This window comes from Centropristis striata, chromosome 3 (assembly GCF_030273125.1).
Source record: "Centropristis striata isolate RG_2023a ecotype Rhode Island chromosome 3, C.striata_1.0, whole genome shotgun sequence".
Taxonomy (NCBI): Eukaryota; Metazoa; Chordata; class Actinopteri; order Perciformes; family Serranidae; genus Centropristis; species Centropristis striata.
Window position 1 is genome coordinate 39,307,879 of NC_081519.1, and position 25,859 is coordinate 39,333,737.

At 38.9% G+C, this 25,859-nt stretch overlaps 1 protein-coding gene across 2 annotated transcripts in view; it reads left to right on the forward strand.

Annotated features, from left to right (window-relative positions):
• Nucleotides 1-25,859, forward strand: part of kif5ab (kinesin family member 5A, b) — a 93,355-nt gene that overhangs the window by 51,017 nt on the left and 16,479 nt on the right. For both annotated transcript variants that reach the window (XM_059329365.1, XM_059329366.1), the window contains exons 15-24: nt 5,038-5,184; nt 8,447-8,635; nt 9,185-9,302; nt 12,018-12,079; nt 15,041-15,150; nt 17,607-17,708; nt 18,248-18,308; nt 18,422-18,493; nt 19,450-19,554; nt 23,255-23,471. In XM_059329365.1, coding sequence (XP_059185348.1) covers nt 5,038-5,184; nt 8,447-8,635; nt 9,185-9,302; nt 12,018-12,079; nt 15,041-15,150; nt 17,607-17,708; nt 18,248-18,308; nt 18,422-18,493; nt 19,450-19,554; nt 23,255-23,471 — 1,183 coding nt within the window. The remainder of the gene's footprint in view (nt 1-5,037; nt 5,185-8,446; nt 8,636-9,184; nt 9,303-12,017; nt 12,080-15,040; nt 15,151-17,606; nt 17,709-18,247; nt 18,309-18,421; nt 18,494-19,449; nt 19,555-23,254; nt 23,472-25,859) is intronic.

Consider the following 25,859-nt stretch of genomic DNA (forward strand, 5'->3'; position numbering starts at 1 on the left):
AATCCAAAAAGAACAAGGTAAATGGAATAAAACAGGAATAATAACAAGAATAAAAGTTACAGTGCAGTGTAAGAAAGGAATAATTGATTACAGGCAGCAGCAAAAAGAAGAAAATATAAGAAAAGACGTTATGGCTCAAAATGATTGATTGGGGAAAAAGAGAAAGAATGATGAAAAGAAAAAACCGAGGCAGCGACAGAGATGGATTAGCTGATAGATGGAAATATACTATGCTGTGGTATATATCATCTGAAAGCACATTTAGAGAAGAGAAAAGGAGCATTTTGGTTCAAAATAATCTATCCTTCTATCCGTTTAAGTCCCTGTCTTCCAAGAAAATGTAGAACTACTTGTTCAAAATGCAATTAGAGAGATAATGAGTAAAATTAGAGAGGTGCATGAAAGGAAAGATAAGAGAGTTCTGATAAACTGTGCTGCCAGCAGGCATGAACAGATGCATGGAAGAAAACCAAAAAGTATTAGAAAGAAATATAGAATAGTTGGAATAAGGGAAAGAAAAGCTCCAAACCCTATTTTGTTTTTAATAATTACTCCAAACATTAATCAAAACTTGACATTCGGCCCCAAGTATTGTTCGAATTACAACCAGACGGATGTTTCTTTGGCTCGACCCTGAACTCACTTTCAGACTCTCTGACAGCAACAGCTATGAATTAATAATTTTATGAGACGTGGCTGGTTGATTCGCACCATGACCACAAATAATCCTTTAAAAAACGCAGCCACGAGAGCTGCAAGCCACAAGTCTGACTTTTCTTGATTAAGGTCAGTTTTCAAAGTTATCTCATAAATTCACTTCAGAGGCTGTGATATTTCCACTGAAAAGCTTGTTCACATGAAAACAGCATTCAGTGTTGACAAAGATTATATTGCAGTTAATTAAGTCTGCCATAATTTGCCAAAGCCTGAGAAATTAAGTTATTTATTATATTCTGCTTTTATCGAAACAATCTTTTCAAGGACTGTGTATAGCACCAGACTTATTCATGTGAGTCTGTCAGGCTTTGAAAAAATACATTTTCAGTTAGTGATGTCTGAAGTTATTTTTTAAAATTAGAGCTTAAAGTCAGTTTCTTCTAGTGGAGTGTCAAGGTCCCACATGGACATAGTATTTTCAACCCAAATTTGAACCGTTTGGGGTATTTTTGCAAGAGTTTTCTGTATTTATTTATTTTCTTTCTCACAAAACTTTAATTTGAGATGCAGCTCAGCACTTGGTGCCAATTTATTTTGGTTATAAATCAGAAATAAAAATGTTATGGACACAACTTATTTACTTATTTATAAAAAATAAATAAACTGTGAAACTGTATACAAGGTCAGAACATTATGATATGACGATATGAAGGCCATCCCCCTGCAAAATTATGTCTTATAAGTTGCAGCAATTTTAGGGTTGATACCGTTTGTTACACAGATTTAATGTTATTTTTTTTTACCACTAAAATGGTCAAAAATTCCTCCAAAATACCAAATTGAGACACCAAGACCTTAAGGATTTGAGCAATTGGATGGTGAGCGCTTCTGTCCTGGAAACAGTTGAGAAACCCCCTTATTGTTTATATACCTAGATCTAGATACCTGGATATACCTAGATCTTCTGGATGCTCTAGGTCTCTAGTTTGTGGTTGTAAAGTTTCACGAGGCTGTGATTATCCTAAAGGTCACAACAGGTCATTTTATATAGGAAGATCAAGTAAAAAAAAAACCCTGCAATGAAATGACGACTGTGGAGAATTACATCATCACACGTCTCAGCTTTTCAGTCATACGTCATGCAATTTCAAGACTGTTTAGTGACCCCAGTAAGCATGGTGTTAGCATAAAGTGGACCTGTGTGTAAAGGGGAGACTCTTGGTTACCCCCATAGAACCCATTTTCATTAAGATAAATTGAGATCAAACGTAAAGGGACCCCTTTGAAAATGTCCATGTCAGTTTTACATTTGACAAAATTTAGCCTAACTTCTGAGGCGCCTCCCCAACAAGATATCATGACTTTGTTGGTACCAGTAGATTCAAATATTCAGATATAGTACCAGTATTTTTTTTTTAAATCTAAAACTGAGCCCACTACAGCCTCTGAAAAACAATATGTCACCCGTTGTAAAGAGATTTAAAGCTGCAGTTTCCCGAGGCAGTAAAATGTTGGATGGATTCATTAGTGAAGCAACGTTTTGGAAAAGTACAGCCCTACTTACAGTGCGTATTGATGGTTTTAAAGTTTTTAATGCGACTGCAGCTATCTCTAAGAACTTCAGAGATAACAGTAAAAGGAAGGCCGTTGGCAGCGCTGGTCATTCCTTAATAAAGTTATTGTGACTGGCTCAGCGGACAGAGTGGACCATTATTCACCTTCTTAAAAACCTCTTCAATATTTCAGCACCGTTTTACAATCTGCCACGGTGTCCTCTCCTCCCTCTCTGTCTCTCTCAGAAGCCGGTCCAGGAATTGATGAAAGGGGCTGACAATGTAACTACTCACTGCGCAGTTTAGGCCGCTAAAGCTGAGCCGAAACCTCTTTTCTTTCCTCAATCATAACACTCGGTACGCCTCCTCTGTGGACGTTTCATCCTGTTCTGCCCTGACCTCTCACCTGATACGAAATCCTCTCAGGGGTGCTGCCTGGCAGGCTGACAAGATGTTGAAACTGAATACAAGAAATCATACAGTTATTTTAAAACAAAGCCTGTTATTCCAGCCTTTCTGGGTCTTTTCCAGCTCCACCCCCCCACCCCCCCAACCCCGACTCTTTATTACTAATTCTCCATTTTCCGCATCCCAGCTGTCATACTAATGTGCAGCGTTGCGGATTTCTATGTTTTTTTCCATATCTACAGTAGAAATGAAGCAGCATTGACCTAGAAAAAATACTGCAATGGAGAACATTTATCACTGTCTTCACCCCACAGTCTCCTCAGCCGTCTCTCAATGGAAGCTCCTGTCTTCTTCTGCAGGAGGCTAGGCCATCGCTCACTGTCGCTGCCATTCATCTGCTCCTTTAAGCACCTCCTTTTATCCGTCCGTCCACTTAAGCCCCTTTCTATCATCATGATTAACTGCATTCATCATCTCTTCCATACCTGCACTATAAATCTCTCTTCAACTAAAATGAGCATTTTTCATTAACCTCTCATCTACTTTCCCTTTACTTACTCGTAAATGGATCGATTTCATTTCATTATTTATTAGCCTTTGTGCTAAGTTAATGTTTTGACATGGGAAGTGACCTGGAAAATGATCACAAGAGCTCAGAGTTAATGAGAGAGATGAAGATGGAGAGACTGATGAAAGAGTTAATGTACTGTATTTTAGAAGGTGGTTAATGGTGCTTTTAACTGACTGGTGATCCATGGCAGCGATAACCTAAACTGGGCCATTAAAGAGCATTATAGATGAGTATTTTCTGACGATCGATGATCCACTTCTTCAGTGAAATGGGACAAAAGACACCTGACATCTTTGGGGTTTGTCAGTTTTGTGTTTTTTTTTAGGAGTCCATGGTTTTATATTTTATGATGTACAATCTAGTTTTTATATATTTAAAACCCAAACAAAAAAAGATTATTATTTGGGGATTTGGCCGTTCAGATAACTGTAATTAAGCACAAATTAAACATGGTGGCTTTTGAAGACAAATCAAATCTCTTATTTTTTTGGGCTAATACGAGGACAAATAAAACTATTAAATAAAAAAGAAAGCTGGGATTTACTATTTAATTTTATATCCTAGCACTGAAGAGAAGTCATAAAGGTTAAAAAAAATATATATATAAAAAGAAAAAACCCACCAACTCACTACTGAATGATGTCAAGAGACATGTATTTTACTCAATGTATCAGCCTTTTATAGATCACTTTTATAAGACAAACCCATGAAAAAAAGTAGAAGCATGATGTGAAACATAGGACATCCTTTTCTATTAATTTATGGTTTTGTTTGTCATTTACTTATTTTATTTTTTTTATTTATTTCATTTATTTATTTATTTTTCCCATGGCAGATATGTGCAGAATGTATATGAGCAATAATATTTGCATTTGAACATTAAAAAAAATAAAAATAATACATATTATATATTAAAATAGCTTTTAGACAGTTAAAGTCAAAATTAGTGGGACTTTCCTTAAAACAATCTATAAACTCGTATAAAAAAAGTGTAAAATATGCAACTATATGGAGGCGAAATGAAAAAGCCAAGTGGACGAAGCTTGTTCCAAAATGAGTAAATATTGGGTTGGCGCTGGAGTCGTTAAGTCAGAAAAGGAGAAGCTAATGTGAATGTTCGGTTTCGAAACCACAACAGACAAGAATTCCTCATTCTGCCTTTAAATCAATGAAAACAATTGACAAAAGGAGAGGAAAAAGTAGTAATTGGAAATGTACACAGGTTTGATTGATAGCGAGTGAACCGATGGGTTGGGGGGATTTGGGCTCATGACCTTTAAAATCCTGGTTAGCTCTGACTAACAACGCTTTTCTACAGTCGGTATCACTCATGTTCATGTTGAAAAATTGAAAAGCGCAGTTTTCCAGGATCAAAGAATTTTCTTCCGAGGTAGACAAACCGCACCACCCCTTCTTTCCCGTTATTTCGTCAGCTCTGTAGAGTATCGATTGAAGCCAAATCGCTTCATTGTGTTGGAGTCATCGGGGCTGCATCATTGTTTCGCAGCAGCCGGCTGTACAAACTGGAGAAGGATACAGTAAGCTCCATCATTCATTCTCCCAGATCCTTTCATCCAGCGCCCATACCATCAAGTCGTCTCTCAGTCGGATATTGATTTGTAATTTAACGGCCATTACGTTTTTGCTACTTGGATTTCTTAGATGAGATTGAGGTCAGGGGTTAAAGGGAGTTTCACAGCTGTGTGTGCAAGCAGGTTAAAGGACTCTAAATTTCCTCAAACTAAATCTATTCCAATACAATTTTGTCCTCTTTTTCCCCTTTTCTCCATTTTCCCCCCACACTCCTCCTTGTTCACTGACTTCTTTCACTCCTCTTTCCTTCCACAGGCTCACCTCATGGCTTTAGAGGCGGAGCTGTCCCGGATTCAGGAAGTGAGCAGCCACCAAAGGAAACGCATCACTGAGATCCTAAACGGCCTGATGAGAGACCTGAGTGAGTTCAGCACCATCGTTGGAAACAGGGACATCAAGCTGGTGAGTGGAACACAAAGTGCAAGCTTGGAGAAATTGTATTCACTTACCAAATATGTTTGAAATATTCTCAGTGTCTTAAAGTCTCTACCTAAACATTTGAATTCCCATAAACCCCAAATTTGGCACAATCAGTGAAATTTGCATGAACAATTGCACCCTTATCTTACAGTAAATATCCAGAGTGCACAGACCAGTGGCAGGAAAAAAGTGTACCTACCAGCTACATGCAGAAAGTTTTCTAGTATGTAGGACATCCTAGACGGCACTGCATCATGTTTTTTTCCATTTTGACGGCGCTTCATTGCCTTTTCTCCATTTAAGTGGATCTATTAGTCCACTGCAACCTGTTTGTTTTACTAAATAGGCACCCTAAAATGCATTTTTTCAGTGAAAGGGCACACTAGAGGACACTTTATTAGATTTTATTCACTGGAAAAGGGCATTAGATAATGACTTCTCCACTATAAATGCATGTTAGAGGGCACTTGAAATTTTTTCTTCACTGAAAGAGCATCCTAGCGGGCAATTTTGCTCCACTTTGTCCTAACATGGGGGCATCAAGGACTGGCAGTCACCCTATCCTTCACCCCCACCTGTGTCACAGATGTCACCTGTAGGGTATCTGCTCATTTTTACCATGAGGGGCGGACTGGTTTATTTTGTTCACCCAAAAATTGCAAGCCTTCCCTTGAACAACACCAAGTCCCAATTTCAAATAGACGGTGCCATGAATTTATCAGTAAACAACACAGTTAGGCTGCTGATATTTCAGAGCCACAAACTTGCACAAATCTCAGTCAGATAAAGGATCAATGAGTCAGCAAAGACGAGTGAATTGAATAAAGATCCTTTTTAATTACAGAGATGATAGTGTTAGGTCTTGTAAGAAAGCCTTCGGCGTTTAGACTCTACAGAGAGATGGGTATTCAAAGGATGCCAGCCCTGAGCAGCAGCGAGATAAATCCCCCCATGGAGCCCAGTCAAGGTGGTGATGGCTGATGATCCTATTGAGACTGATTTACAAAGGCTGGGTGGTGATGGGCAGGTGGAGGGGCACACAAACTGCTAGGCTAGGCTAACAATGTAGGTGTACTGCTCTGCTATTGGATAGATGTGACGTGCTGATAAGAACTACACTGTAAACAATTGTCTTGTAAATTAACAGTAAAATACTGGCAGCAGGGTTGCCAGCATTCTACTGTTAATTTTTACAGTTCATCTACTGTTATTTACTTTACAGTATGATAAAACCACATACTGAATTACAGTAAAATCCTGCATTTCATTGATTTTTACAGTAGACTAAAACACAGTATAGTACTGAAGCTAGTTGCAATATTGTTGCAGTATACAATGCAGTCATTTTTTGTAAATAGATGCTCTATTTATTACTGTCTGAAAGCCAATTACTATGAATTAAGCGCTGTCTTCACTGTCACCTCAGTAAATTTAATATACCATATACTGAATGAGTTAGTTAAGTAAAATGCAGCCATTAAAACATGTGGACAAGAAGAGACTTAGAAAATATCATATATATATATATATATATATATATATATATATATATATATCATATATTTAATGGGAAACGGCAAGCTACCTACAAATATTGCCCAAAATTCATTATTTTCTACAGTAAATTACCTTTTTAATGGAAAACAGTATGTTACTGTAACAATTTGGCTGTTTTCTTATAGCAATTTATTACAGTGTACTGACATTGCCATGAACATCCTCAGACAATGACGGCAACTAAATTATGAGTAAGCGGAGTAAATAGCTGGTTTAAGCATAAAAATGATTAGTCTTCCTGATCGAACATTGGCCAGAGCTTCATTTAACTAAACAACCCCTCAGTGCTGCACTCACTCTGCTAACAGGGGATGGAGAGAGTGATGGCAGGTGAACAAGTCAGGGAGATATTTTGGTCATATTGCTATCAGAGTGGGATGACATCCCTCCTCAAATCACCGACTACAAATACCTCTGGAATCAACACATTGTACTATTTCCAGTGCTATGATGTCGAAAAATTGTCCATGTCCATATGTCCAATTTAAAATCATATTAAAAGGGCTTAACTTATGAACTCAGATCATATCAAATGTACTTGCAAATATCTTTCCATGGTGCAGATTGTGGTTTAAATTATTAGGTTTAAAAAATAGGGTAACCCATGGTTATATAACTTTATGCTTACATCATCTCAGAATATAGGGATCTGATGAAAGCCTTCAGTGACTGGATATGTGTGTGTGTGTATATATATATATATATATATATGTTGAAAAACCCATGAACATAGACAGGAACCCAAACAATTTAAAACTGTGTAAAACCTTTCTTTTCCTTTTTTTTTTTTGACCTCCATTAAATCTTTCCCTCAACAGGGATCTCCAGTCAAGGTTAGTTGTACCCATGAGTGTACTTGGACAAATTGAGCTCATCGGGGGTGTCTTCAATAGAAAAAAAAGGATTAGAGATCCTTGTCTTTCAAGTTTGGTACCACTCAAATGGCCAAATTGTGACCAAACTGAACATCCTAACTGATTCTGGAAAAATAAACCTACATACAGAGCTCCTGGGTCAGATATGGAACCTGGAAATGAAGGGCAAGAAAGTTGTGAAACAACAGAGGGTTCAAACGTTCTAACACTAATGTTATTATTTATACATTCTGTGTCTGATTGTTTCAATGCTTCACTTAAGTTTTACCACACGCACAAATCCAAGACAGAGCAGAAAATGTAAAACGACTTGTGCATCATTTCATCATGTTTTTCTCTAACTCAACATGACGTGTTTGGCATCTTCAGAAATGTATGAATCTTGATGAGCATTTAAAACAAAGATGTGTGTGTTTTTGACTGTGTGTGCCACTGCTGCAGGGCCATGAATTAAACATTTTAGTCTGTATATAATTTCCCTTGACTGTCAAGTTTTCAATATAACACCTGGTAGGGTAGGAGGATATTTAAGAGGCATATCCACTGATAAATCTTAGCTGTGGTATTAAGATTGATTTTGATCTGTGGTTGTATAGTCTATCCTCCACAGTTCATTTCAGCACCACGGCATCTGTTAAATGATGCTCTTAACCTAATGGATGTGCATAGAAAATGGCAGAAAGAGTCTCTAAGATGCCTCCCTGCCTCTTTAACTTCCCAGCTGTCTTTAAATCGTCCCCACTCAATCTTAACCCAACGTCTCCACTACTCTTGTAACGGTCTCTCCTTCACTCTACCTCATTTATCTTCAGCCCATGGAGATCACCGGCGCGATCGAGGAGGAGTTCACAGTGGCCCGCCTCTACATCAGTAAGATAAAGTCAGAGGTGAAGTCCATGGTGAAACGCTGCCGCCACCTGGAAAGCCTTCAGATGGAGTGTCACCGCAAGATGGAGGAGACGGGCAGAGAGCTGTCCTCGTGTCACCTCCTCATTTCACAGGTGAGAGACTGATGCAGGAAAGTAAGTTTGTTAATCTGTCAATCCAGCGGAAAGTTTTGGTGTTCATGCTGAAGAAATCAGGACGATCTTAACTGAAACCTCCCCGAGCAAAATATTAATTATCGCCACAAATGAGTGATTGACGTTTCAAGCACACTTGTCTTCATAATAACTAATTAACATCACAAATACTTACGTGGGCCTTTGTTTGATATTAATTACTCTGTTGAAGAGCAGTGTGCTCGAAACGTCACTCAGCTGTTGGTGGAAACAAAACAACACAAGCTTTTAGTGTGCAAACTGCCTGTTTTATGTTTTTGTTTGCTGATGTGGTTGATTGAAGCTGTCATGTTGTAAGTTTTACTATTATTGGTATTTAAATTCCTTAATTGATTATGTACATCATAAATATTCAGCGTGCATCATATCTTTTTCACAGCGAGTAAAAACCACATTTTATCCTTGATGTAAAGTTTTGTCTCGAGTCGAGGTCCTTTTGCTCATCAGTATACTTTCTGCATCTGAGACGCTGCGTTCTGCATCTTTCAGCACGAGGCAAAGATCCGCTCTCTAACTGAGTACATGCAGAATGTGGAGCTGAAGAAGAGGAAACTGGAGGACAGCTATGACTCCCTGAGCGAAGAGCTGGCCAAACTCCAAGCTAAAGGTAGACTAATGTAGCGCATATAATCATAGTAAAAAAAAAAATCAATCATAATGGAAGTACAGCAGTTTCTTAATATCTTAATGCAGTCAACAAACAAGACTTGAAGTATACAGCCTTTCCAGACTTCACTTTAGCACAGCCGTGCTTTGAGCTAAACGCTAATATGCTTGTCACCACCCAAATCCCCTCAGGAAATCTGATTTGTTCAGCACATTTGCAATTATGGTTGAGGTTAGGCAAGGGTGTCACTTTGTGTTAAAAAGTGGAGGGGACATAAGGGCTCAGAAAAAGAGTTCATGTGTACAATGTAATGTTATGTGCTGCTATGCATTTTCTTGATCATTATCCTCGTCAAAAAAGCATAACAGCACATCAAAAGGGCACAGGCTACTACAGAGTTGAAAACAGAAAAAGACTCACACAAGGAACAGTCATCCACTGGCATCACATCCACAATTACAAATGATTGGTGCATGCACATTTTTGGGTCATTTTAGAATCAGAAGGCTTCTTTTGTTACTTTTTTTGACAATGCATATTCATTTTTTCTGTATTCGCCGTGCAGTGGATGTTCTCTTAATGTGCAAACAAACCTTTCTCCAAGCGTCCTCATTCGTGAGTTACCTTGGTACAATGTTTAAATTACACCTATAAGGTTAAGGAATGACCTCTCGTAAGGTCAGGATAGCCTATTGATCAGGGGATAGGACCTGAACTAACCAGGTTTCTAGTATGGATCAGATCGTGACAGTGCCCACAATAACAATGTTAACATGCTGATGTTTAGCAGGTAAACCATGTTCACCATCTTTGTTTATTGCTCTACATTGTTAACATTTGATAATTAGCTCTAATCACAAAGTAAATGACAACTAAGTCAGCTTGCTTATGTGCTAATGTTAAGCAGAAATAATGTTTTCCATCTTCACTGTCTTTGTTTAGCCTGTTAGCATTTGCTAATCAGCACTATCAGGGCCTGGGTTGATCCATCAGTCCTCAGTTTTGCAGGTATTTGGTCATAGACTAAAGATCTGGAAATATTTAACTGATGGTGGTGGCAGAGGAAAAGTCCAGCAAACACCAAAAACAGGAAGATTCATTGTATCATGAGTATCTGTGCAAAATCTCATGGTAATCCATTCAAAAGTTGTTGAGATATTTTTCTGTCTATAAGTGGTGTTGCCATCCATAGAGCCATTACTGAAGTGGCAACAGTCTCAGTAGTGTAGTCTTGGTGTACTACTCAGAAGTAGTTATAAATATTGAAATACACAGTCAGGTCGAGGAAGCAGCACATTTTCAGCAGTACATGAATCGAGCTTTGAGGTGAAATCTAACAGTCTTGGCAAACCTGAAGTTCAAAGATCAATATCGAATAAACAAGGTCAGAGCAGCAGATATAAGACCTACACATACTGTATTTGTAATAAAAATGTCTTTGCCCCTGGCTCAGGTTGAGATATTTTACCTACGTGATGGAAATCACAAACCGGGAAGAAAATATTTAACATTTATTCAGACTCTAAGGTGAACCAGGAAAATATCAATATGGTCAGGCAAGCAAAACAACTGATTTATGGTTGATAAATCATGTAAAATACTAGGCGCCAGAAGCAAATCCAATCAAACAGTCAGCAAAACAGATCCTTACTCAATAAGTCCAGAAATACTGCAGGGTTCAAGTAGACTATTTATGCAGTGGAAGCACAACTTTATAAGATGACATTGTGGGAAAAGGGATCGAAGTGATAAATAATAATAATCTCCTAAGTGTTGTATGATATTCATACTCACTGCACAGTGAAGGACAATATGTAGATTGTAAATCTTAAACTAAACTGCTGACTTTAGATGCCAAGTATAAGGTTAATGTTCTGACGCAGCAAAAGAAAATTATGTCTGGATAAAGTTAAGCATAAAAAAGACAGCAAATGTGTCAATCCATATCAGCTCCACTGGATTGGAACTGTGAGGAAGTGGCGGTTAAAACAATTTTATTGGCTTCAATGGAGAGTTTTAATCTGTGCCAGAGGCCTTTTTGTCCTGTCAAGAAAAAGAAAAACAAGGGTAAAAGCTGACAAACAGCTTCGGCTCCCAACATTTCACAGCAGCAGCAGGAATAGATTAATGATACATTTGAAATTCGTGCAAGGTCCATCTAACGGCAGATACTCCCGGGACACTGACACAATTCACAAATCAGGCCAAAGGCAATGTAAGTCATTCTTTCTCGAGGTGTCCCGCAGAACTGCATTAAATAACCAGTGGATTTAAGGGCAGGTAAATCAATTTTGGCCCTACTCCACACCCGAGCCTGGCGGTCCTAGAGTCATTACAGAAGTGGATAAATACAAAAGTGCTGCAGGTCGTGTTGATCACACAGCCCGTTGTCAGGCAGAGAGCTCGGTAATTTCATTATCAGACACCAGGAACAGCAGTGAGTTAGAAATCAGATCGGATCAGCCTGACACAAAGCTGTCATTTTCAATAATAGATATTATTATACCCCAGGCATGACTAGGTTCACGCTGACCTCGCTGTCAACATGAAATCAGTCGGTACTGCTGCACTGTCAAAGTCAGGTCATTGTCACCTCGTTCATCTACCTCTTTTCTCTTGCTGCTTTTCTTTTACTTTTCTTTCCTTTTCTAAGTTTCTCAATATGTGGTTTTGTGTGTGTGTGTGTGTGTGTGTGTGTGTGTGTGTGTGTTTCAGAGAGCATGTCGCAGGTGACCAGCGGGGAGAACTTGTCTGTCCAGGATTCCTGTGATATAAAGGTAACCATGACTACAGTGAGAACGACTTAGTGTAATGACCTTTTCTCACACCGCCTCAGCACTCAGCTAACTGCAGGTGTGTGTGTGTGTGTGTGTGGTGTGTGTATGTGTGTGTGTTTGTGTGTGTGTGTGTCTGCCTGCTTCCATGAGTGTGTATTCATGTGTGTCTGTGTTTATTCATCAGAGTGTGACTGTAAATGTTAATCAAGGCTGCCATAACAGACTGTTTTAAACTGTTTAAACACCTTCACACACAATCTACAGAGATAATAATGAAGGCACTAATCCTAGCACTAATTGAGTCCTAATGGACTCAAAACTTAACCCGTGGCACTAACTCATGTGTTGTCTTTCGACTTCATCTTTGCTTGTGTTGTATTAACTCTCAAAAGTATCACTTTGGATAAAAGCGTATGCTAAATGACATTTTAGAATTGTAGAATTGTAAATAACGGACAACTTCCTCCCACTGTACAAAAGTGAAGCCGACAGGCACTGGTGACATCATCTGTACATTGGTTGAGCCATAATAATGAAGAGAAAATGAGAGAAACCATCTTCTCTGATGGGTTTCTTTGGATCTTTTGTTTATGTCTCATCCACTCCATAGTGGGTGGGGTTATGGCCTGTACTGCATCCAGCCACCAGGGGGTGATTAAGATGTTTTGGCTTCAGTTTTGGGTGCTGTCAGGCCATCCATGCTTATTTATTATTTCTGGAATTAACTATAATTTGCATGATACCCTCACCGGCCACTTTATTGGGTGAAGTGTGTACCTAATAAAGTGGCAGTATGATCTTCTGCTGCTGTACATCTGCTTAAGGTTGGATGTGTTGTGCGTTCAGAGATAAACTTTGGTTGAAACGATTGGTTATTTGAGTTACTGTTCTCTTGCTATCATCTCGAACCAGTCCCCAACAAGGCATCATCAAGGCCGTTTGGCCCAGAGAACAGTGGCTGGTGATGGTAGATGAATCTGTCACCTAAAGTTTAAGAATTAGTTTAACATTTCAGGAAATGTGCTTATTTGCTTTGTTTCTTTGTTTCTCCTTCACATCTGTATGATAAATCTGAAGCTGAAGTCTGCAGCCAGTTAGCTTAGCTTAAAGACTGGAAAGAGCTAGTTTTTTTCAGTCCAAAGTTTCACAGGGAGGGTTGACTGTGATTCTGGGTTTTTTACTTGTAATTTTATAGTTGGTGTGCTTGTAGATTTGTCAGTATAATTGTGAGTGTAGCAGAGACGTTATTGTGTGGCATGTAAATTAATGTTTTTTTATGTCTGATTGTTGTGTGTGAACCTACTCAGAGCCTGCAGCTGGGATATTCTGGCCTAAATCATCTCTTCTCATTTTGATAGTAACGTTTTAAGACTTATGATAATAATAATAATAATAATAATAATAATAATAATAATAATAATAATAATAATAATAATAATAATAATAATAATAATATATTGGTCAGGATCAGACACTTCATGGAGTCATTGCTGGTTGCCTAGCAACTGTACCCAGCCAAGAAATTAACAGATGCATAACTACCTGTAAAATGGAAATCTGTGACTTTGATCAAGCATGATGATAGGTACTAATGATTGAACTTCTGAGGTGCTGGTAAGTACATTTTATCAGGTCTTTATGCTGCTGGCTGCTACATATTTATTGTACAGAAATTAAGAAAAGAAAGGGGCAAATTATCTTATTTTAGATGCTGAAAAGTAATAGTAAATGCTTGGTATTTTTTATTTCATTAGCTACTTAATAGTTAATCAAGTGCTTCTGATTGATTTGTCAAGTTATCCACAAATCTTTTTAGCACTAACCTGTCGGGATTAAGCTGTTTAAGATCTCCAGGTCAAACATTTGCCGCAGGGCCTCTGATACCTCCCAGCTCCCATTGCACACAGAGCACTAAAGCCGACAGCTTCATTATGTTTGAACAGAAATGCTGGAACAATACTGGAACACTACCAGGCTGCTGGTTTACTGCATGGCAGTTGGCTTGTTGCCAATGAAATGCCGCTTCATTTTGGAAAGTGTGAGCAAAGTATAAAATGAAGTCGTAAATATTTAAACTCACTCAGCTAACAAAGTGTACCTAATAAAGTGGTGGTGTGGTCTTCTGCTGCTGGAGCCTTCTGCTTCAAGTTTGTCGGGTGTTCAGAGAATCCAGAGAATTGCCGCCCACTGGATATTTTCTCTTTTCCCGGTAGATCAGCAGTTAAAATACTCAGTCTGGCACCAACAACCATGTAACATTCAAAGTCACTTAAATAACCTTGTTTTCCCAATTCCGATGCTCACTTTAAACTTCAGAGATATATGCTTTAATAAGCAGTTGCACAGGTGTACCTAATAAAGTGGCAGGTGAGTGTATTTTCATATTAGACAAGTTCCCTTTAAAGATAAGTTGGTGCAGGATCCAGGTGATATTGTACTTTATTGGTGGAAATCCCCCCCAAAATTTGCAAGTAATCAAATTACCCAAAGCAGCTGAGGTTTTTAAGGCCCCTGGAGGTCTGGGCCCAGGGGCAGTTACCTTCTTTGTCCAGCTGGTAATTCAGCCTGAAAATAAACATGTGACACATTAAGTTTTCAGCTGCTAACACGCCTGTACGTGTGTTGATATTAATCATCCGCCTGTTCTGTATTTGTGCACCTTTATGAGTTTTGCTCTTGTGTGTCGGTGTGTATGTTGTGTGTGTGTGTGTGTGTGTGTGTGTGTGTGTGACACATACCAGTTTCATTAGCGCTGTCTCACTTAATCGTCAGTGGCAGTGTGTGACGCAGCCCGCTGTGTGTGCATGTGTTCAATGCCCATGTGTTCCTCAATGTGCACATGTGCACTGATGTGTGTAATTCTATCCTCTCTTGGCACTTAGTTTACTTTTGTGTCTGCCTCTTGGTACTCTCTCATTGTGTATGTGTGCCTCTCACCCCCTCTTGTTGCCCGTACCTCAGAGGGCTCTGGAGCAGCAGATGGAGTCGCACCGTGAGTCGCACAGCAAACAGCTTGGCCGCCTGCGAGACGAGATCAATGAGAAGCAGAGGATCATCGACGACTTAACTGAGTCAGTGCTTCACTGTTATTCTTCACCTTCTCCAATATACGAAGTCAGGCTTTCTCAATTAAGGGCCCACTGTAAAAAAATTGTACAAGAGTATCACTTTGGCTTTTTTTTTTTATGCACATGGCATACTTTTATGTATATCTATCTATATATATAATATATATATATATATATATAGATATAGATATATATGTGAAGTACAACCTCAGCTCCTACAATAAGTTTATAACAAACTGTGTGGGCAAAATAAAGAAACTCAAATACTTAAGGACAAAAACATTCCTCAATGAAACCACAAATTTTGATCCCACACATAAAAACATTTTGCATTTTATTATACCAGGCTTTCAGTCTAGAGCCCTGGCTCCAAAAGGAGTTTTTACTATTTTCTACCAGATGAAGCCACTCATGTTATAGCTGCTGTATTATGGGACAAAAACAAAACTTCATCAAAGTCAACATAGCCATATCCCAGTCTGTCATGAAGAAAACTCCATCTTGCTATTAGTATACAGAAAATGATTCAATATTATTTTTTTATATTGGCCATAACAGTGGCATTATGTAAACAAACTGGCATTCAAAGGGTTGATATTGGGGAAATGATTGGATTGGATTGGATTGGATTACAATCATGACTGAAGTTGTTTTAAAGATTTAACACAATGAAAGTGAATAATATTAATATATATAATATTTATATAGACATTTTTGTTAAGTTGAGAGAGTTTTTTGTCCTTTTTTTGTTTTCTTAGGGCACCAGAGGACGCTTTTAAGTTGTTTTTTTAAGTGCGAGCAATAAATATAATTTTATATACATTTTTCAAACATGCTTCCAGAGTTTGACCCACTCAGTCAGCTCAAATCTGAAATTCAATTCTACCCTCATCAGCAGTGTGGAAATGCCAAAATTGGAGAAACATGGTCTCACTAGTTGAGTTCACAAAGAGGTCTAAGCCCTGCTGAGCTGCAAGAGGGAGTGAAATCAATATGTGCGAGTGGGTGACATAGTGAGGAAACTGCAGCGTGGGGGGACTTTAGAGTCAAGCTGCTGCTGATCCACAATGCGGGGAGCCACCGGGCTTGTTCAGCCTCCTTGAAAACATGCCCCCTTCAGGTGCCTCGTTTTGAAGATGTTCTGTAGCAGGCATGACCGTCTGGGAGCAGACTGCAGGGGAGAGACCCTCTAGAGGGACTAAAGCACATTTTACAGCTGGCTTGGGGAGTTTCCGGTAAAACCGGAGGAGCAGCTGCAGAGAATTTCTGAATGAGAAGACATTTGGGGCTGCTCTGCTTGTCCTGCTGGCATGAACTGATTTGGATAAGCAGCTTGAAAATGGATGGATGGAGGGATGTCAGTGGGGTAGAAATCCTCTGTAATAGGAGCAGTGCGGCCTCTCAAACCCTTGAAGCGGAGCAGGAAAAGCAAGCATACAATAAATGTTCTTCCACGATTCTAGGATCAGAAAAGATGGTTGAAATTGATAGCGTGCACCTTTTGCCAACTTGCTTGCCCTATTTAGAAAAAAAAAACAGCAAGTATCTGTACCCTGATGATAGATTTGGGCCATTCACGTACCCCCGTGGTCAGCCAAAATGGCATTCTTGCACGTACAGTTCAGATGTGACTTGAAGGGAAAAAATACACCCTAACCCTGCATACAAAACAGGTGCTTCTTCATCATTTTTTTTTCACTTTGAGGAGAAAAGCTTCAGCTCAGTGGTGTGCAGAGACTTTCAGACTCAGAAAAGACAATTTATTTTTCTTATGTGACAGCGAGGTGGTTGCCAAGCTAAGACCAAAACAAAAAGCATCAGGCTACTGGGCTGAAACAGTGTGCAATTTTCACAATATGATAACCAACTCAGGAATCATCTTGGTTCTACTGTATACGGTATTAACCCATTTTATTGTTAGTTTATTATAAATCAGTTCTATGACCTTTAAAGGAATGAAAACATTTTTGGGGGTTTAACAAACACTTTATTACAATTGAAACTTGAAAACAATTATACACATGTGTAAAAAAACAAATAAAGTCAACACCATAGATAAGCAAATGTACCATGTTTTCATACCATGAAACCATACAAAGTAAAATAAAATCATCCTATGAAATAGCTTTTTTTTTGCCCGTTTAAAAACCCTTTCATTAAACTCTCTGACGTCCTGTAATATTTCTTGTAAAAATGCTGAGGCCATCGCAGTAAAATTTACGATGGACATTGAAGTAAAATTGTATAGAGAACATTTTCAGAACGGGAGTTCATAAAGTCACAGTCTAAATGTGATTTTGTGGAGCTGATCGTCATTTCCAGATTGCATCCACGGTGTTAAAGATTCTATTTCACACACCCAATTATATTTCATGCACTAAATTCTTCCTTTAAGACAAAAGAACAAGGTAAAAGTTCCATAAAAATATTCTGAACCTATCCATTGTTCACTTTCTCAGTTGTAACCAGAAGCAGCAGCTGGAGTTGGAGCAACTGCACGGTGACTTTGAACATCTCAGAAACCAAGAGCATCACAAGAGCCGGCAGCTGGAGGAGCTGACGTGAGTCTGCTTTACTGTCCTGGCCGGCTTTCAAACACTTCACCATATGGAGGCCCGGGGGCGAGCTGCCTCTTTTGATTCACGTCTTCCATTTCTCACTGTCATTTGTCTTTCCTTTGTCTATTTATTTTGCTCTCGCTCTGCCACTCTGTCATCCTATTTACAGTATCTGTCTCTCCCCGTGGAGTAAAATACAGTTATAGTGGCTAAAATTAGCTCGAGGGTAACCCTGTTAACCCTTTCTTTGCCTCTCCCTCTCCTGGTTTCTTTCTTTCTTTATAAATCTCTTTGGAAGTCCATTATGGAGTTTGCGATAAGGTAGCAGCTGGCTGCTAATAGGCCTCTTTCTGCTCTGACCTTTGCTGCGTGTTGCATCAGATGGCAGATGGGGAACAGCCCAGGAGTGGGGCAGCCGCTCTATGCTTGCGTTTGTTCTTTGTTCATGAATTATTCTGGCAAGATCGTGGTCCTCATTTGGGGTAAAGTGAAGTTCATTTTTAATTTTCTGTCTATCTGTCTGGCCATCTGTCTGTCTATAGATTTCTCCATGAGCGACATGAGCAGTCAAAGCGGGACCTCAAAGGGCTGGAGGAGACTGTTGTAAGTCATTATTTACTGTCACGAATCACTTGGCTCCCTCAGAGGCCACTGATCCACTAAATACTCTCTAACTGCTTTAACTACACTATTTCCTCTCTCCTTTCATGCTGAAGGCTCGGGAGCTCTACACCCTGCACAACCTCCGCAAGCTTTTCGTTCAAGACCTCACGACTCGAGTTAGAAAAGTAAGCCAGACACAACATAAAGGGATGGTTTGGATTTTTTGAAGTGGCCTTGCATGAGGCACTTATCTATAGTTTGTGTATTACCTGCAGTAGATTGTGGACAACACGCCCCCAGTTTGGAGAAACAGGCAAGATGGAAGCTAAGCTAAGAACAAGAGCAGCTGCAAAATGTAGTCACCTAAAAAAGACACAATATCAGTTTAAGTGTTTGCTATATTTTGAATATTTTCACTGCTTTACCTTGCAGTCAGACAGCTCTGTTCAGGTTTACGCGGATGCAACTGAAGGAACTATGCTTTTGTCAAAGCCACCAGACTCCTTTGACAAAAACAGTAATTTTACCTTGCAGAACACAGAAATTTGCTACTCTACCACTGCCTCGATGTCGTAGTTTGTTTGTGTTGTGGTGTGACTTTGATATTTTAAAGGGTTAGTTCAAATTCACCAAAGTCAGACAATATCACAAACAAATTGATGGAAGACGGCAGTTGAAGACCAGCGACTCTCAACTCCTGTGTTACTGTTAAATCCTCCTAAATTACTATTAAAATACTGTTTTGGTACATGGTGGCTTTTACGAGAGTATAGAACCATTTTAGTTTCCCGTCAGAAAGGGCTGTTGGACAGTAAGGTGGGCCGTTTTTTCTGTGGCTTAAATACATTTTGCTGTTGCTCCCGTCCACAGCAGTACATTGCTTAGCTTCCACGCTGGTACTCCTGCCTGCTTCTCGATCTCCATCTACTGTCGATAATACATTGATTAAGGATAAGTGCTTCATACACACCAATAAATCAAAACAATTCCATAAACTACAACAAAACACACTAAACAACACATTAAAAAACTGCATTTCCCTGCATATTACCATTGTAGCTAGAGCACATGTGACTTTACCTTGACTGTATGGAAACTGCAGTATTTTTCAACTAAAAGATATCCACTATTTCTGTCACAGAGTGCACAGATGGAGCAGGATGAAAGTGGAGGATATATCACCCAGAAACAGAAGATTTCCTTTCTTGAAAACAACCTGGATCAGCTTACAAAAGTTCACAAACAGGTAAAAAAAAAATACTACAACAACTATAAATTATAGTGAGGTAGACGAAAATAACATTTTTCCCATACACCATTTCCTAAAAACATTAAGGACAAATCATACGGCTCCCTTGGCCTGGAAGTGTGATTATCACAGCAGTGGGGCAGGAACGTCTTAGCTGGATAGAATATGAGAGGAGGAGAAAAAGAGAAAGCCAAATTAAAATACAGAGCACTGAGCGCTGTTTGTCATTGTTCTCCTATGGGCAAAAGTAACGCTAGAACCATCAATCATTATACTACTGCAACTTCACATTAAAGTCTCCTTGAAAACAGAGCAGCAGGAGGTGTTAAAGCAGACTGCCTTCAGGGAGGGAAGCCACACAGTTACTCCGATTTTATAAACACGGATGAATTCATCATGCAGGTGCACACTGTCTTTCTCCTCTCTCTAGCAGACACACACACACACACACACACACACACACACACACTGATCCTTGTACTTCTACCCTTTGATTGCCCTCATTGGAATAGTGAATTCCCTAGCCCCTTACCCTAACCCTTAACCTATCACCATCACAACTAAATGCCCATGCCTAACCCTAACATAAACCAAATTGTAACCTTAACCAAAAACAAAGTCTGAATTCTCAAACAGGCTTTTAAAAAGTGAGGACGGTTGAAATGTCCTCACGTCACAAAAATGTCCTCACTCTGTTGGTTAAAACCGCGTCGCTGTCCTCACTATGTAGGAAGTACAAGAACACACACATACACACACACACACACACACATCACATCTTTCTTTAATATTCCTAAATGGACTACAGCAGTGGACAGAGTGTTGATGTGCTAAACGTTGTGCGGACTGGCACATATACTCATGCTGGCAGATTGGTGAGAGCTGCACTGCAGCAGTGTCAGGCAGAAAAACCAATCCTAAAGTGGCTGCTGGGAGACTCCATCCCATCCACCACCTGCTGATACTGTGGGAATGGAAGATGAAAGTCGTGGCCATAAATCAGCAAACTCCCAGTGGAAAGTGATAAGACTCCCCAAAGACGGGCAGCGGACAGTGCACTGGGGCTATGTATGAGTTCCTCTGCCCTTGTACACATATACAGTAGTAATGTCCTCCTGTCTGCACATTCTCACCACTGTCATGAATTCGCTTATAGCCTCCTGTGGAAGTCCACCATCCATTTTATATATATATATAAAATGACTCACCACCAATAACAATAAACTAGTACAGCTGAACCTCAGGTGGTTCTATTAAATTCCTGAACCCTTTCCCAGCTTTGCCTGTTGGATAACTTCGCTTGTTTGCTAAACCGTCTGTTCTTGAACTCTGCAGGATAGTGATCAGAATCAGAATCAGAATCACTTTATTAGTCCCTTGAAGGGAGATTTGTTTTGCAGCAGGACACACAAGACAAGGTACACAACAACGATAACATAATAAGACCCAATAAATATTTAATAAAACACAGTCAAAGAAACAACTTGTGCTTTTTATTATTTTATCTCTTTTTTTTTATCCTGCTGTATCTTATTTTATCCTATTTATATTTTTATTTCTATTTCCCTGTTTTAATTGACTGTTTTTACTGTTTTCAATTGTGTCTTGCTGTTTTTAATGTGTATGTAAAGCACTTTGGATTACCTTGTGTTGAATTGTGCTATACAAATAAACTTGCCTTGCCTTGCCTTGCCATACGCATATATAAAATCACTGATACATGTTCATTACAGAGCTAATACCCCTAAATGGAGAGTTAATACCTAGTATAGGCAAAAAGTGCAATGTGCAGATGTGCAAGAAGCAGACTTGTGAAGATGAGCAATTTGAGGGCTACTTTCTATTAGTTAAATAAATGTCAGTTGGTATAAATGAGACCTGGAGTCTTTTAGTCCTCCACCTGGGGGCCCTAAGACGACGGCCTGAGGGCAAGAGCTCAAATTCGTTCCGAAGAGGGTGATCAGGACAATCCATAATGGCGTTAGCCTTCCTCAGGACCTGTCTGTTATGATTAGTGTGCATGAGCACGTAGCAGCAGACTCTCTGTGTTTAAGGTGCTTAGTCATTGGTTTGTCACGTTTACCTTCTCCAGCTTGTAAGTAGGAATGTGCACGGTTAGTGGATTTCTCATTATAATACAAGTCGGTTAAACTAATTACTAAAATAATAATAGTTTCATTAATGTATGCATTGAAATTAAGTATTGGTATGATTTGAACTGAAATATCATGTCGTCAAATGTTGCTTTATAAAATATGAGCATCTGTCAGCTACCAATGTCAATATTAAGGCGCTAAAGCTTTAATTTCCTTTAGAATATGATTATTTGCTGTATTTTAATCAAAATGTAACATGCAATGTTTATAATACAGTTCCAAACATTTCAACTGCATTGAAAATTGCATTAAATGTGAAAATTAACAATTTAAAATGTCTCTAATAAGTTAAACAATATTTTTTTAAACAATTTGAATAAAAAAATACACATTTTTCTCTTACCTGTAGTGCTATTTATCATTCTAGATGTTTTCTCTCAAATATAATGGAAGTTGATGGCATTTGGCTTGTGGCATTCAAAGCATTATTGAAAAAGATAAAATTGGTCTGTTATGCTGGGTCTACTGGAGTAGCTGTGTAAGCAGCTAGCTGACAGTTTGGTGTTGTGTGTGAATTTTTCAGGTGAGCTCCCTTCGATTTGAGGCAGCTGTTAAACACATTTCCTCAACATAAAAGGCAGCATAGGCTGTCTTTTTACAGACAATTTTCCCATCAGGTCACACTTGAAATACTCTGTTCCACCTCGATGCACCTATTTGGTTCTAACTGTCAAAAACGTTCCCGTTGGAACAGAAAGGGGTTATGTGGTCACTTTGCTGCTCCATATGTTTTAGTCTTCCTGGCACAAAAGGTGGGATCCTTACACACAAAACAGGAGGATTCTTTCCTAGTGAAAGTGGTCAAACAAATAAAATTAGAAAAAAAGAAAAATCACTTTATTATTCTTCCTCTTCAGAACAACAAGAGTGAAAAAGTCTAGAAACGGTACATTGAATAGAATGAATGCTTTATTTCGGTTACAAAAAACAACAACAAAAACAAAAACAAACAAAACAAAGACAACAAAATAAAATCATGTTTTTTACAAAAGAATCCATCAGACAGCAACCGAAAAAGGAATAGGCTGAAGCCCCAAGGCTTACTTTTGCCTCTCCTGTACCATCTACATGCATATACATTACATTATATACATTACATTAACTGAGTAATTCACATTGTTACAAAACACATGATACCTTAAACTGAAAAATCAAATTCAATCAAATTTCATTGTAACCCTTGATAATTTTAGATTTTAAAGTCTTCTTGAAAAATAACATAGAATTACACATCTTTATTTCATCATTTAGTCCGTTCCATAATTTTACACCCAAAACTGACACACATCTGTATTTGAGGTTAGTTCTGACTTTCTGAGTTTCAAACATTAGCAAACCCCTTAAGTTATAAAGGCACAAGTTATTTCTAGTGAAAGCCTTACCAACTGTATTTCCAACCTTTTCTTTAAATATTGTATCTCACTGATATCTTTTTTTATTCTAGAAGAAATGTTACATGGTCTCTGACTTGTACAGTTAATCCCGGGGCTTACTGTCTCTGTTCTTGTCTGTGTGTGTGTGTGTGTGTGTGTGTGTGACAGCTGGTACGTGACAATGCAGATCTTCGCTGTGAGCTTCCAAAACTGGAGAAACGTCTTCGTTCCACAGCTGAGCGAGTTAAGGCGCTGGAGGGTGCACTAAAGGAGGCGAAGGAAGGAGCCATGAAGGACCGCCATCGCTACCAGCAGGAGGTGGAGCGTATCAAAGACGTGATGAGGGCTCGAAATCCCTTCCGCCGGCCCCACGCTGCACAGATAGGTAACACCTCGCTCACAGATTCAACTGTTTCAGATCAACTGAACTACACACATGTGGCTGCATGTTTTATTCAGTAAAAGCTATGTAATCGGATAAAATGATCTTTTAATCTGTAGGTGGTCCATTAGAATCTGCTCTGTGGGTACTAACATGATAACATTCCAGTGTTACTGTTACATTCCTGTTGAGAACAGTAATTGCTTTCTTATAATTCTCGCAAATGCATTTCGTTGTTTCAGTACTCGCAGTCACTGTGCAATGACAATTAAGCTGGATCTAATCTAGTTCAGTCCACAATCAAATCACACAACAGTTTTCATGTCGACAAGCCCTTCCATTTAAGTTTATAGAGTTATTTTACAAGTTTTCTCTATTGCTTAGGTAATTTTTTTTTGGTAAATCCTGCAAATAGCCGCAGTTCATTAGCCAAATCATGTCAATTTCCCTCCCTCATTTGGCAATAATATCCAAGGAATGTGTGAATATGACAGAATCCACTGAAATTACATTACCACTCACTTAGAAGTGTCCTTATTTTTGAAAGGAAAGCACAATTTTTTTTATTTTATTTTAAAAACAGACCTACAGTCTAGACATTATATATCATCAGCAACTCATCACTACACACTACACACACAACCATCACTCCTGTGATCACATTGTGTTAATCCACGTTTATTGTGTTGAAAGGCTGATTGATCAATAAAACAACTGAGCATTATTTTAGCACAGCTGAAAACTGTTTTGTGCTGATTTAAGAAGCTATAAAATGATCCTTTCTCAGGCTGGTTGAGTATCTGGAGGTAAAGTTGGAGATTTGTACAGGTTAAAATTATTATTTGTACCCTTGTCAAGGTCTTTACTATATTTTCGATTCATTTTTTAACTCATTTCATGAATAAAACAGTTTGTTTTTATGGAAAACAACACATTTCTAAGTGACCCCAAACTTTTGAGCGGTGGTGTATGTTACTACATTTATTTTCATTTAAATTTGACTTCATGTATTTATTTGTTTTGTCTAATTTCCTCTGCAGCCATCTGAATGATACCAATATTAAACAAAGCCGTATACCACCAGTTTTTCTTCACGGTATGAATCTCATTGCAAAAGTAATGTTAAACACAAAAAAGTATAACAAAGACAAATGTCTCAATATATTGTTAGGATTTATGTAAATTAATTCATGAACTACTGTAGAAATCATTCATTCATTCATTCATTCATTCATTCATTATCCTTAACCGTTTATCCGCACTCGGGTCGCAGGGGGCTGGAGCCGATCCCAGCTGACATTTGGTGAGAGGCGGGGCTCTCATTCACACCTACGGGCAATTTAGAGTCACTAATTAAAGTGCATATTTTTGGACTGTGGGAGGAAGCCGGAGTACCCGGTGAGAACATGCAAACTCCACACAGAAGAGCTGCAGGTGGGAGTCGAACCGGCAGAGTGCTAACCAGCTGGTAGCCCCCTTGTAGAATTCAAACGTAAAATGTAAAACCTCCCCACATCTCTTCCCTAAGAAACTTCACATTTATGATTTAGCAGAAGTGTTGTTACACTGTGTTTTTTGTTCTTCAAGCATGACGACTGGCTGGTTTGTTGAATGTACATCTGGTTAACTGCCTCGACTCTGTTCAGGAGCAACACACAGCTGTATGGGATTCTAATCCCATACAGCTGCTTCCCTGAGAAAATCAGTCGGCTGTAATGCTAATTAACTAATTAACGTTCACTTCCAAGTTCGTGAAAATGCATTATTTGTATCATCGCTGTAATGAAAGTTCCTCAGTGGCACATGAAGCAACAACATTTCGACTTCTGTGTATGAAATTACTGAGATCTTCTGCATCTGAAGGCCCAAAAAGCAAGAACACAAGTGTTTCCCAGCTGCTCCATCACAGACTCTCCGTGTAAACACTCTTGTCTATCTGGCAGCACCATTTCATCTGCTTCTTTTCTGATATTTGCCTTTGCAATGCACCATGAGAGACATTTTTTGGCGTGGTGCAACCATCCCTTTCATGTCTCCGCTGTGTGATTTCCTCACAGCCAACATCCATTGTTGGATCTGTCATCTGCTTCCTTTCCCTCGCCAGAACGTCACGCGGTCACACACACCCGTCCTCACGCATGAACGAGATGCGAGACGAGTTTTTCAGCACCAATCTTGTTGAATATCTCCATATTCATGTACTGAAAACACCTGCAACTGAAATTCACCACTGTCAGAAACCAAAATCAACAACATGTGTTAGTCACCGTAAATTATGACAATGTTTATGATCATAATAAAATGCTGAAATACTTAAATAGGAATATTTTCCATCTGAAGTTCAAAAACAATGAGCTCTTCAAAAAAGAATGCAATTTATTAGAAAAGCAG